Consider the following 14,843-nt stretch of genomic DNA (forward strand, 5'->3'; position numbering starts at 1 on the left):
ATAGGGGAATAGGGTGGGAAGTAATATCAATATACTAAATTAATTATTCATTTTTAGGAATTATAAATTAATTTTAATTAATGTTTGTTTTTATTTCTGTAGCGGGTTGTGGGTTTATAGGGGAATTGGGTGGGAAGTAATTTAATTATAATTAAATAACGATTTATTTTTGTTTATTGGAATGGGTAAATATTTTATTTTTAATTAATTATTTTATTTGATCATTAATTTTTTGAATTGGTGATTAATGTTTTTAATTAGTAAATCATTGCTTTAATTGGTTAATTTTTTTAATTGGCAAATAATTATTTTAATTGGTAATTAAATTTTTGGGGGTAATTAATTTTGGTAATTGGTAATTAATGTTTTTAATAGGTAATCTTTTTATTAATTGGTCAGTATTTTTAATACATCAGTAATCAATGTTTCATAAAAAGTATTTTTTGGTATGAAAAATAATTGTATTTTTAAATATTTTTTAATTGTGAATTAATTTTAAGTTATTTTTTTATAGAATTTTTTTATTGTTCAATATTTATTATTAGGTGACTAATATGTATTAATTAATATTTATTGGTATTGTTAATTATTCAATTGTAATTATGTTTTTAATAATTATTAATGGGTATTTGTAAAAGATGTAGAGATATTAAATGTTTTAATTATTTATTATTTTAAATACAAATTTTGTTAAGTATGTTATATTTAAATTACGCTATCCAATGTTTTCCCTACTGTTTCACTCTCTGGAGTTTGAATAGTAATTTTTACCCCTACGCTATCCAAGTTTTCCCTACTGTTGCCCCCTCTGGAGTTGGAATAGTAATTTTTACCCCTACGCTATCCAACGTTTTCCCTACTGTTGCTCCCTCTGGAGTTGGAATAGTAGTGTTTACCCCTACGCTATCCAACACTTTCCCTACTGTTGCCCCCTCTGGAGTTGGACTAGTCATTTTTACTTCTTCGCTATCCAACGCTTTCCCTACTTTCCCCCTCTGGAATTGGAATAGTAATTTTTACCCCTACGCTATCCAACGCTTTCCCTACTGTTGCCCCCTCTGGAGTTGGAATAGTAATTTTTATCCCTACACTATCCAACGCTTTCCCCACTGTTACATTTTCTGAAGTTGGAATAGTAATTTTAAGTGTTACGCTATCTAATCTTATCATTACTGTAGTTTGTTTGGGACTTTGAATAGTAGTTTCATTTATTTATCTATTTAATATTTTTAATATTATTTTTGATAATGTAGTATATTATTAATTTTAAAAATATTGAAAGTATATTTAATTTTTTTAATTTATTAAATGTATTAACTATAATTATTTACTTTTTATTTATGCTATTTCTTGATGTGTAGATGTATTTGTAATTTATAATACTTTAAAAAATGTATTAAAATAATTATTAAAACTTATTAGGTAAGTACATATTAATATTTTTTATGTATATGTTTAATTAATGTTATATTATTGTATATGTATTCATTAATTTGAAACATTATTACATATTTGTAACTGTTTATTTGATTTATAATTATTATTTACATTATTTTGCACTTTTTTAATTAAAAAAACGATATTTTGAATTACGATATTTTTAACTTCGATATTTTTTTTCGATATTTTTGTACTTACCATGTTGTAGATAGGCAGTCGATATTCTTGCTTCTGATATTCCACCGTCGATTTTTGTGTAGGTCGATATTTTTTCCGTCGATATTGTGTCAGTGATCTGTTTTTTCTAGAGGGAAGTTGCATGATTAATCAGAGATCAGCCTTTGTGAAGATGTTACAATCCTTTCATTTTTATAACCATTCATAGTCGCTGTATACTGTTAGGCAAGAGGAGGATAAACTCAGTTAACTTATGATTAAGCTTGAGTTTCATCAAGGACATCCAAGAGTAAATATCACAATAACATTTGGACTGGATGTCAATACAGTTTCTATAGTTGGATTAAAACATCCCACAGTTTATTTTTATTTTTAAATCACTGCAATGAGCGTGTTTCTCAAAGCACATCTATTCGATTGACTAGAGTCAGGCCAGTGTAATGATGTGGATGCCCTACTTATAGTCCTGTATGTACTACATTGAATGATTTCTTGTTTGAACTACTGTTTAATGGGTTTTCCCTAACCTGATCATGGGGAATAAGTCAGGCTTTCTATGCAGACAACATACAAATGAGAACTATTGTTGTAGAGGTGTAACATTGTATAATTCTTAGCGATGAACAGTTTTGGATTACAGGAGTTAAATGTATAAAATACCAAAGCTACTAGGACACAAGGTTATCTGAAAATGTGATTGCTGCTTTTATAGAAGAGTGTATGAAGGGACAGAAGCGAAACTGTTATGTTTATAAACAATAGTGATGTGTGCAGGTCATGATTAATAACTAAATCGTGTTCTGCTGCTCTTATTTGTTAGTTCTGTACAGCCACACCAGAAACCAGAGGAAATTTATATTGCTCCTGCATGACATACTCACCTTAGGGGGTTTATGTGGAGAGTGTACTGATAAGACTCAAAAGAAGATTGATTAGGCATTTATGTACTGATTTATTTAATTTGGTTTTAGCAAAAAAGACATCAGCTGTTCTGTCCTATTTTCGTGGGTCAGGAGGAAGGAGTCCTGATTTGTCTTCCCAAAGGAAGGATACATTGCACAGCACAGATAGTACCTACTACCAAGTCGGTCAAATTGGAAAAGAGGGAGCAGAGAATCAAGGAGCAGAGCTATCGGGTATCTTAACATTCTATTTTTTGCTGTAACGTTTGTATTCAAGTTTTGTTTTGTGGCTGGACAAAACCGCATTTCTTACACATAAGAACAATAATTTAAAGCAGTAGGGAGTTTAAAACACAGTAATATCTACTGGAACAAGATTTATGTATTAAAATCTAACACCTATTTATTTATTATATTTTATTTATAGCGCCACAGCTTTGCAGGTTTCACCAATAAAACTTTTGCAAATCGCAAGTAGAAAATACAGATTTTTTTTTTTTAAGAAGGTTAATCAAACTTGTGGAGTTGTTTTGAAATAGAGGTTGCATTTTAATGTGAACAGTGATTTTGTAGTCGTTATGTTTGTATTGTTTGAAAAGTCTGTCAAAACAATACATTTTCATTTTGCACATCAGTCAGTACTAATATGTCAATATCTTTCATACTAATTTTTAAAATGTCTACTGCCAAATGCAGCACAATTAGTTATTGCATGAAAAACATAATGCAATTACAAAAGAAAGACCAAAAACTGTAAGCTCGGTTGACTCAATATATCGTTCTTTCCTTCAAGCTCATTTTGCCCAAAAGTACTAGATACAGGTAACAGGATACACCCTTTCGCTCTATTTATTTAAACTATTGTGCCCTGAAATGCGGTATACGTGGCACAATTAGAAAACAAATGCATACCAAAAATACTGTTAGCATGGTTAATAAATCGTATAGCATGAAAAGCCCTGTCATGTTATAGGACAGAGTAGCCTAAATCCTAAAACTAAATTATTATATATAAAAGATCTCTGGGATTACTGACAGACCCCTTACATTTGCATACACAGATGGACGTTCTACATCTCAGAAGACGTCATGCTTTTTTCTCAGAACTCTCATTCCATGTGTGTGTTTTTGGCTCCTGTGCTCATCTATATAGCAAGACGTGTGCACATAAACAACAGCTGCATTTTTGTGTTATGTCTAGGTTCTAGTGCCTGGCCAGAAAGAATAACAAGGGAAATTGTTGTTTGACCGTGTCTGTGGTGTTCAGACTAAATCCCGGGAAAATAACAAATTTCAAAAACATATGCTGGTCCCATGAGAAAGTACACTGTGGCACAAAGCAAGCATGTTTATATAGTAGCATGTGCAAAAGAGAATAAGGCCTAGAACATGCACAGTTAGACCAACATAGGGAAGACTACAATGGACCATGCCGGAAACACCCTCTCCTTGGTCAGGATAATAGCACTAGAAAGTATACTAGATATGGTAAATGTAATCAGAAAGTAAACATACTCAAAGCATTGTTGTGAATGACTATAAACTAACATTAGAAGGAAATGTCAATTTGGAAGAATAATCAAATTAAGGTGCTTCGAAGGAATACATAGTGTCGCTCACCATTTCATAGGCTAAAAACTCTATGAAGGAATCTAATTCCGCACACGATGATTAGTCATCAATCCAAGTCACAACCTCCAAAGAACAAACATGCTCTCCAGTCTGTGCCGATGCTGAGACAGTTACCGGGTATCCGGCCTCCATGTCAACAAAGGCTGTATCTTGTGATCCTTCCGCCGATGCACATGGTCCCTAGTAGGCCAAAGTTGCAGGCCCTAGGACAGTTCTGAAAGTGGATCACTAGGGAACTTATTAACAGTCCAAAGTCCGAGGCAGCAGGTGTCTGCAATGCAGGCATATGTCCAGTGCCCATTCGAAGGGGCACCAGGTGCAGTGGAATACGGATTGCATGCAGGTAAACCAGGCAGGCTGAAATGTTAAAGACCAACCAAGGTCCAATTTCTGAAGTAGAAGCATTCCAAAGATTAGAAACATATGCTCAGGGTAGTGTTGGAGCAATTCCAGTTCCAGAGCGCCCGTAAAAGGAGCATCCATTGTGGGGAAGCAAGAACAGGATGAGGATGCCACAATTGAGGAATACCAGCAATGGAAGTCCTCCAAACACACTAGAGAAAATGGAGTGGATAAAAGCTTGGATTGCTCCAAAGAATGATCTGAACAAAACTAATGAGGCCAAAGCCTACAACCTTAACAAAGTTGGCAAGGCCAGCCACACTAGAGGCTTTAAAGACTTGGTGCACTAATTCTCCAAAATGCAGGGGAAGGTTAGTATTAAACAATTACTGCAATTTGAAGGTCCTGCGAGCAGATGTAAGAGCTACTTCATGTTGAAACAGTAATGCTTTGAGTCTGCTCAACTTGTTGAAATCTTCCTTCAAAGTTGAAATAGAAGGTCATAATGAACCTTCTACAATCCCATGTAGAGGGGAAAACAAGACATTGTTGCAACAAGTGACTAACTGGTAAGCAGACAATATACGGGACTCCAGCCGCATTTCGCAACAGTCCTGATCACTAAGCATGAGATAACTCTTGTTAGGGAGCATCGTAATGAAAGGGAGAATTCCCGGAGCAGAAATTACTTTTAAATAACACGATAAATTGGGCCTTGAAAAATTGCATGTGCTGTGAATTTTAATGTGTATACAAGCAAGTGAATGTCCGACAGTAGAGTCTCATTCTTCACCAGTAATTAAAACTTACTTTTTCCTAAGTTCACCACGATAAGCAAAGGTGATTGACCATAATTCATGTTTGTAACTGCTACCTAGGGGTTCATATATCTACCTACAGTAAAATGTTTCATGTAAGCTGTGAATTGAAATGTCGAGTTAGACAATTAAATAACTCTGTGTATTAACATTAACCACACTGCTGAAGGCGTTTCAGCTATAGTGAATGGGAGTTGTTCTAGTTTTTTCTTAACGCAGAATTGTATAGGTTGCCTCATTCATGGATATCAATTGTTTTTTTACATATAAAATTGAAAGGTAGAAACAAATCGCTGCAGTTCAAGTAATGCCATGGAACACGCCTATTTTCTAGTGTTTGAAGCATAATAGATCTAATTTGACTTTGTCTGTGTTACAATGTTGACGTGTCACTCTGCACAATATCAAACACAGACAACACAATGTTGTTTAAGTTGTAAATACGAGAGGACAACTTATCAGTACTATTTTCAACAAAAGCAAGCACCTTGTCCAAATTATCTTGGTTAATTTGTCTTAATTGTGCAGCAGCTTCCATTTGGGATAATTTCCAAATGTCATTATAGGTAGCATATATGAATTTTTTAGACCGTGAGGATTCGGGACCGAAAAGGAAATCTAATAAATTCATGTCCTCGGACAGGAGAGAAAGATGTTATTTTACTTACCGACTAGATGGTAATAATACAAGAATGTGTTGACTGAGAGTATCGGGATCAGGTCTGCTTGATTTAAAACCAGTTGTGGAGGGAAGAAAGCAAGTATGACAAGCATTTATGGTTTAAATATTTTATTCACTTGTATCAAAAACATTTAAGTACATCATATAAGGGGGCGTGGCTAGCCGAGCAGCGACATGGCTGCTTTCTGAGCGAGCTCCGCCGGCTGCGCTATTAATCCTGACAAAGCTGTAAAGTTCGCCTACATCTCCTGACTCGGAGGTGGCTGAGGGCGTCGGACGGCAGCGGAGAATGTTTGCTGATCCAGGTGTGATCCGACGTGAAGATACTGGCTCCGTGAGATCTGCCGGTGTGCCGCGGGTGTGAAGCCCGCCTGGTGTGGAGCCCGCCTGGTGTGGAGCCCTGATCGGAAGCTGCGTCCTACTGCTGCCCGGTGTTGTGGCGGCCTGCCTACGAGGGCCAGTACTCAACGTTTGAAATCCTGTCATCGTGAAGGTGAGCGAGGCACTCCGGGAGCTGTGAGATGGGCACGTACATGAGCGGAGGAACTCATCTGCACGAGCAAGTGTAAAGCAGAGGCTCTATTTTGTGGTGTTTGCCTGACTTTCACGACGCCTGGCGGACCGCCATTTTAAAATTGGAGAGGCGGTCAGTGAGCAAGCTCGAACTATACGTACCCACGGCGATAATTGAATTGCTCTGCAGGTGAGACCTGTCGCACCAACTCCTCAGGGTTTGGGCTATACCTGGAATACCGTGATCAAGCTTATTAACTAAACTGCGACACACCGCCATTTCGCGCGCTCTCCGATGTGTGCGTTAGGAGTCCTGACCCGAGTGGTGCATTAGGGACTGCGCTGTAATCCGACTGGGGTGCACCCTGCACTGCCCTCCGGTTGGCTGATGGCACTCTGAGCGGGGGTAGAGACCGCCGTTAACCCGCGCCACCTGCAGCTGCGGACTGAGTTGCTCTCGGCAAATCGGGGGATTGTGCTAGTCACCCTTCTACGTCTGGGGCATTTGCTCGACGCTGGGGCTCGGGCTGCGGGATACGCCACGACGGCGGATCTCGCCCCATACCCATTGCGTGGGGGGACTGGCTGAAAAGCACTGACCTCCAGGACAGTACTACGTAACGTGCAGGGCGCAGGAAGTCCCGAACCCAAACTGTTGCAGAGACTTTAGGGGAGCGGACATCAGTCTTGCACATTGGTTGACCATAGATCGTGGGCACCTGCAGGCGCGACCACGCGTCCGCTTGTAGCGCCTCCTCCCACCATACGAATCTCTTGGTCAGGTCCCCACTGTATTAATTAAGATGGGCAAGGGCGACCCGAGGCAACCTAAGCTCACGTTTGAGCAGAAACGCCACGCAAAGCAAACTGAGCAGGATCGCGTGACCGAGGACCATGATACGCCTGATACTGATCAAGCTGGAAGTGAGATCTAGTCTTCGGAGCATTGATACTAAGCTCGACAGCATGACGTCTCAACTCGAGTCGGTTAGGACCCAGGTTGGAGCACACGAAACGCGCCTCGACTGCCTCGAAAACAGACACACAGAATGCTGCGAGTTCAGGCAGGAGTCCAAACAGCAAATGTCCAACTTGGAGAAGGAGGTTGAATTCTTGCGTGCAAAGGCAGATGACTTAGAAGCGCGTTCCCGCAGATGCAATGTGCGCATAACGGGTATTCCGGAGACCACCTCCATTGGCAAGATGGAGACCTTTGTCGCGGACCTCCTGCATGAACTATTTGATCCGAACTCCGGTCTTCACTGTTGAACGTGCACATAGGGCGCTGGGCCAGAAACCGCCTGTGGGTGCGCCGCCGAGACCCATCCTTGCCAAGCTACTTAATTATCAGGACAGAGATCTGATACTGCGTCTTGCTCGAGAGAGGGGTAGGATAACACATAAAGGCAACTCCATTTCGTTCTACCCTGATTTTACCCCGCTAGTGCAGGCGGCCAGAAAGGAATTCATCCCAGCTAAAAAGCTCTTGATGCAGGCGGACATAAAGTACTCCCTTTTGTACCCAGCGAAACTGCGTGTGGCACATGATGGTACTACCCATTACTTCACAGACGCTAAGTCTGCTTTGAAATTCGCAAAGCATGTTTGCAGTACTAGGCCAAAGAGGTAACATGCACAGCTGGGGGAGGGAGGGGGTCATCTGAGTGACAATGATTGATTCCACTGGTCTTGCTTTCAAGGTCGTCTGCTCCTCGGTAGGGGGACTTTGCCTCTGTTCACAGGTTATGCTGTTTACATGTTCCGCTCATGTGCTATGGAGCACCAGAAGTTTACAAAGTTTGCTATATTGTGCCTTTGAGCTTGCTATGTTCTCATGCTGACCTCCACTGTGCGCCTTGCGCGTTGGCCTCCGCATAAATTTGATGTATCAAGTTCAGACTCTAGCAAACTAGGCTGAAATGCGCAGCCACCCTGTGCAAACAGGAGTGTATGCTCAGGATACCACGCCCTCAAGGGGTGATTCCCAATGTTTGTACCTTTTTCTTATGTTTACGCTATGCGTAGGTTAGGGGAAGCTATGACAAAACCTAATTGGGGGGTTGCTGTGGGTGGTGGGAGGGAGGGGTTGTTGGGTTTGTGGGCGAGTGCTATGTACTTTTCTCATTTGCGCTGTGCGTTCATTGGATATGGATATATGACTAGACAATCATTGTATGGTAGGAATACAGCATCAACATTGTAATGGAGATGACAAGGGTTTTAACTTGGAACATCCGCGGGCTTAGTGACGGTAGAAAGGCGAGATTAATGCATGGGTATCTCATAAGACACAAAATAGACATCTGCTTTTTGCAGGAAACACATATCAATTCCACTTCGTCCACCAGACTAAAACACACCAGATGGGGCTCGATTTATTTCGCCATTTACTCTAATTATGCCCGCGGGGTGGCCATCCTTGTATGAAGAGGACTAGATTGGAAGGAATATAATGTGTACTGTGACCCGGAGGGCAGATTTATTGTAGTATACGGCACCCTACTGGGGAAGCCATTGGTATTGGCAGCGCTATATGGCCCAAATGTTGAAGATCCAGACTTTTTTAGATCTGTATGGGCACAAATAGCGTTGATGAATTGCCCCACTGTCATTTGGGGTGGAGACTTTAACGTTGTACTGAATGATGATTTGGATTGTAAGGGGGCATCGAGGCCGCTGCACCCCAATGCCAGGCAGGCATTGCTAGACATTCTTCAAGAAGGTTTACTGCTAGACATATGGAGATCTAGGCACCCGAATGTCAAGGAGGGCACCTGTATTTCGAGTCACCATGCTGCTTGGTCGAGGTTAGATTACTGGCTGGTATCGCAGGATGTGGCTACATGGGCAGTGAATGTGTGTAATCAGGCCAGATCGCTCTCTGATCATGCCCCGTGCTTGTTGGAAATTAAAGTGCCGGATGCTCCCACTCGCGCCTTCACCTGGTGCTTACAGCCACACGCATTGTTAGATACAGCATTTACTGAAGAAATAAGAGCAGACATACTTCAATACTTTGAAACGAATGCGGGCTCAGTGTCATCGGAGTCTGTCCTGTGGGACGCATTTAAAGTGGTGATCAGGGGGCAGTGTATTGCGCGTAAGGCAGGGGTACTAAAGGCTATTAGAAATACGCTGAGCAAGATTGAGGGTGAGCTGAAAGAGATGGAATCACGCTTTTGCGACAATCCCACGCCTGCCCTAGCGGTTCAAATGAAAGCTAAGCTCCTAGACTTTAATGAGGAGGCACAACGGGAAGTGAACTTCTTGGGCAAGCAGGCAGAGGCCCGAAGATACGGGGAGGGTGACAGACCCAGCAGGACACTGGCTCGCCTCATCTCCACCAGATCACGGTCTACATACATTAACTCCATTATGAGCCCAGATGGAGGGGTGGCGGTGGGTCAGGAAGCAGTTCTCCACACTTTCACGGAGTTCTACTCTAATCTATATAAATCCAAACAAAGTATAACTCCAGATTCCCTCGACGCCTATTTAGACACGATAGCCTTGGTGTGGTTTAACAACGCACACCGCGAATATATGGACATCCCGATCACAGCTCGAGACATAGCCAAGGTAATAAAGAGTATGCCGTTAAACAAGGCCCCTGGTCCTGATGGCCTCACGACTGCCTTTTATAAGACCTATGCGGATGAACTAGCCCTGCGGTTGCACGCAGTTTTTGCTGAGGCCCTCGAAACTGGAATTCTACCTGAATCCATGTGCGAAGCCCTGATAATAACGCTTTTAAAACCTGATAAAGACAGCCAGTCATTAGATTCTTATAGACCTCTTTCCCTTATAAACGTGGATGTGAAAATATACGCAAAAATAATTGCTGATAGATTGCAGCCATTACTGTCGATGGTGGCCCTGCCGGACCAATCAGGCTTCATACCAGGGCGTGCGACCTCCCACATATTCTCGGTATTGCACTACCTTCACCCAACTGTACAAGCAGCGGTCGTGTTTTTAGACGCTACAAAAGCCTTCGACTCGCTAGAATGGCCTTATTTATTCAGGATCCTAAGCAAGATGGGCTTCAGTCCCTTATTCATTAATCTAATACGACTATTATATACCTCCCCTAAGGCAAGAGTGCAGGTGAATGGATTGTTATCCGAGCCCTTTGACATGGCACGAGGCACGAGACAGGGTTGCCCCCTGTCTCCGCTGCTCTTCGCCATCGCCATGGAGCCCCTTGCTGCAAGAATCAGACAACACCACACGGCGAGAGGCATAAGTTTTAGCTCCCGTAGTCTACTGATCTCTCTCTACGCAGATGATGTCACTCTATATGTCATAAACCCCACCGTAAATCTTAATCCTCTGCTTCGTGAATTTGTACGATTTGAAGGACTGGCTGGTGTGTCGATAAACTGGACTAAATCTGTTGCCTTCCCGCTAACAGATACTACCCCTGAAGTGAGGTCTGATTATCCACTGCGCTGGGAGGCGGACTCTATTAAATATTTAGACATCTGGATCAGTCGTAACATACAGGATATATGGGCCCTTAACTTTGGGAAAGCGGTGAACTGGTTGGAAACCAAAGTAGCTATTTGGAACAAACTCCCTCTGTCTTTAGTAGGGAGGATCGCACTGGCAAAAATGGTGGTGTTGCCAAAGTTCCTCGACTTATTTGTGAATATCCCCATCCCATTAAGGAAACATTTTTACACTTGTTTTAGATCTACCTTACTATCATTGATATGGGCTGGAGGTCAGGCCAGAGTATCTTGGGCACTCTTGACACTACCGCTCCGGCAGGGGGGATTGGGCGCTCCTGATATGCAGCTTTATGCACTGTGTGCGCAAGCCCAATTTGTTCATTATTGGGTGCATCCAACGCCATACCAACCACACGTTGCAGTGGAACTAGACTCCGTGGCTCCATTACCACTAAATGTGGCATTATATAGCGAAGCACCACGACCCTCCCTGGACATTGATACAGCAAACATGCTTCGGTGGGTGTGGCGGGAACTCCAGAAGAGAGCTCGACTTCCACTCCTATACGCACCGGCAATCCCTTTGAGATGCAACCCTATGATGCCCTGTTTGGCTGTCAGCGGAGGTGTTATCTCCATACATGGAGCGCCATTGCGTACATTTGCTGACTTATACCCGAATGGCACGTTTCAGGACCCCCAACCGGGTGATGATGACGAGCCCCTAACTTTCAATGATCTATTTACCTATCATAAGCTGAAAATGTCATGTAGGGCGTTCTGGGGTCAGTTTCCTGAAGAACCTCCACAATTGCAGGCGCTCCAAGACGTGCTTGCTAGAGCATCCCCCAAGAAACTAGTAACTAGACTATACAACAGTATGCAGGAGCAGGCCCCTGTCATAGTGCCGATATCCATGCAGGCGTGGAGTGCGGAACTGGAGGAGCCTCTGACAGAAGATCAGTGGTCCTTTTGCTGCAGACAACTAACTGAATTATCGCCTAACTATAAACTCCGGCAAATTCATTTCAAATTTTTGCATAGGTTTTACCGCACACCAATATCGCTGCACTGCATGGGACTGAAAGATGACACTAACTGTTGGAAGTGTGGCGCCGAAAAGGCTTCTTTCCTACATGTCGCCTGGAGCTGCCCAATGCTTGCTGAGTATTGGACCGCCATTTTTTCTGCAATTAATCAGATCCTCCTTAGAACGGATGACCCTTCCCCGACCCTTGGGCTATTGGGATATGTGAGAGATACTGCTCCTACTAATCGAAAACTTCATGCCATACTGCTTCTCTACGCTAGATGCCAGGTGGCTATACATTGGGGTCGTAGGGCTTTGCCTAAATTTGATGCATGGTTGGCAGACGTGACGTACGGACATACGCACCTGGGCACCTATTGGGAACTCATGCCCTCTGCTTCCCGGCCCAAAGAAATTAGGGAACCGTTTCTACAGTGGTCACGTGCTAGAACTAACACCCCCAGCTCTGTGCAGTCTCCCTCTGGGGCTCCAGACGTTGCTGCCAGATGAGAAGTTGTGATCTTTGTGACATCGGCTGAATGGGGTAGCCCCTTTTGCTGCTTATTCTGTAAGACTATATGACTGAGATGTCTCAGTGTTCTTTTTGTTTCCGAAAATTATGTGTACTGATTCATGTAACTGCCTCCACTTATGCCTAGATATGTGATTGTGTGTCCCTTCGCTTGATAGTTTGGATTAGCGCCTCATGCCCGTATATATTGACAATGTTGACTGCACCTGCTGGATATGTAATGATTGCACGCGTGGATTTACCTCCTGGTTATTTACAGCACTGAGTTTCGCCTGTATTGGTTTTGTTTAACTGTTGACATGGGGAGAAGTCAGGGGGAGAAACGAGAAAAGTGCATGTCCTATATGACCTTCGCTACAGTTTAAACTCCTGAATTGGTATGTTTTTTACAGCAGTTTCGATTGCATATGCCACTGTAATGTATTCTCTGTGCAACTTTGAATAAACAAAAAAAAAAAAAAAAGTACATCATATAAATGACCTTGCTCATTACTGCTAATGCACATATGCATCAAGGTCATGAGCGTTGCATCACTTGTCATGTGGGTTTTAAAGACAAACATATAAAAAAAACTAAGAACTAACCCAAGAACCCCTCCCTTTTGCCCTCTTCCCAGTACTCTGAAGAAGATGCAGGACGCGTCTGCTTGGGGAAGTGTGTCTTTACCTCCCACTCTATAGTTGTGCTGAGACCTAGTCTTTTTCAGAGAGCCGGAGGATGCGTAGATATTTAGGACATGTAAGTTCTCTAAATTTAGTGGGAAGAAGCGCGAGGAACGGGTGCTATATCTCACGGGAAGAGGTCTTAGAAATTGTGATGGTAGCAGACATCTTTTCCATCCCCAGGATGTACCATAGTCTGTGGTGCCAACCTAAGTGTGTGGGAGTAATAGAAGTCCCCCAATGAGCAAGAATGTTCTTGAGCACTGCTCCTAGCACTATACCCATCTGTCTCCCATTGGGGGATTTGAGTGGTAAAGTCAGTGGGTTAGGTAGACCTAGTACTGTATATGCGGGGAACCAGGGAATCTGAGTATCAAAATGCGTATCTACCTCATTCAAGATCCAGGCCCAATAAGCTGTGAGTTTTGGACATTCCCAGAGTAGATGTAGAAGCATGCCTGCTGTGACGCACCCGCGCAAAGGCTGCGCTCTGGGTGGCCCTTGTTGAGACGTACTGGGGTTCGGTACCAATAAATGGTTATTTTAGTGGCTGTCTTTATACTGGATATGTTCTGGGCTGTGTGCCTGGCCCTATAGTAGATCTCTCTCCATTCTTTAGGAGTTAACTCTCTCCTAAAGCTATTGACAGGGTGTAGGCTGTGAGAAGGCAGGTTGGCGCAACAGTACATAGTGTTTGGAAATCAATTGTTTATCTGTGTTTTTTGTAACCAGACACTTTTCGTAACAAGTAAGGTGGCTGCTAACTGTGGGGAGGTTAAAGGGGTGCAACTATGTGAAGGAGAAGATTCCCTCTTCATCAAACATATGTCCCACGGCGCGGCATGGAGTCTGATGCCAAGCTGCAAATGCTCCCCATTGTAGGCCTGGGGTAAAGTGTCCAATATCGAACAGAAGTGTCAGGGGGGAAGAGAATGTGGTGAGCTCCCTCCGGCATGCTACAAAGTCCCACACCTCCATGGCCGTCTGAGTGATAGGAGACTTTTGGAGGCTTTGCGGCCTATCTGATCTCTTAAAGAACAGTTTTTCCAGAGCGCAATTGCCCTGTCCAGGGAAAATCTGTGTTTTTACAGATTCCTTTCTACTCCCCTCTCACCAGATACCGCATCACCGTTGCCTGAAAGTATCGCTGCAAATCTGGGATTCCCAATCCCCCTCAGTCTGGACCTAAGTAGCTCAAATACTTTCTAATGTGTGGTCTAGCCACCAACCACACTAACCGATGCAGTTCTCTCTGTATAGTTGGAAGCGCCCCTCTGGGGTGGAGACCAGCAGTGTCTGAAAGAAATATAAAATCTTAGGCAGGATAGACATCTTAATGGCAGCAATGCCCCCAAGCAGGGAGAGGTGGTGGCATTTCCAGCTGCTTAGTTCCTCTCTAATTTGGCAGAGTAGGTTTGTGCAGTTTATCGCAATGGTTTGTGAAATCGAGAGAGTGCTTTGAAACCCCAGGTAGGGCAATAACTTCCCCCCTCACTGGAAAATGGTCTTTTAACAATGATATGCGCTCACATGTGATTGCCAATGCAAGGGCTTAGGATGTACCGTCATTTATGCGGAGCTCTGATGTTAATCCAAATGAGGACAATTCCTCGAGCAAACCCAGGAGTGATAGATCTGGCTCGCCTAATGAGGCCAGG

The 14,843-nt window shown here is 42.9% G+C and overlaps 1 protein-coding gene across 5 annotated transcripts in view; it reads left to right on the plus strand.

Annotated features, from left to right (window-relative positions):
• Positions 1–14,843, plus strand: part of PIKFYVE (phosphoinositide kinase, FYVE-type zinc finger containing) — a 2,266,845-nt gene that overhangs the window by 1,808,785 nt on the left and 443,217 nt on the right. For 4 of the 5 annotated variants that reach the window (XM_078680343.1, XM_078680347.1, XM_078680342.1 and 1 more), the window contains one exon: positions 2,589–2,753. The exons of the other annotated variant lie outside the window; for it this stretch is intronic. In XM_078680343.1, coding sequence (XP_078536469.1) covers positions 2,589–2,753 — 165 coding nt within the window. The remainder of the gene's footprint in view (positions 1–2,588; positions 2,754–14,843) is intronic. 5 annotated transcript variants of the gene reach the window in all.

The sequence above is a fragment of the Lissotriton helveticus genome, chromosome 3_1 (assembly GCF_964261635.1).
Source record: "Lissotriton helveticus chromosome 3_1, aLisHel1.1, whole genome shotgun sequence".
Classification (NCBI taxonomy): Eukaryota; Metazoa; Chordata; class Amphibia; order Caudata; family Salamandridae; genus Lissotriton; species Lissotriton helveticus.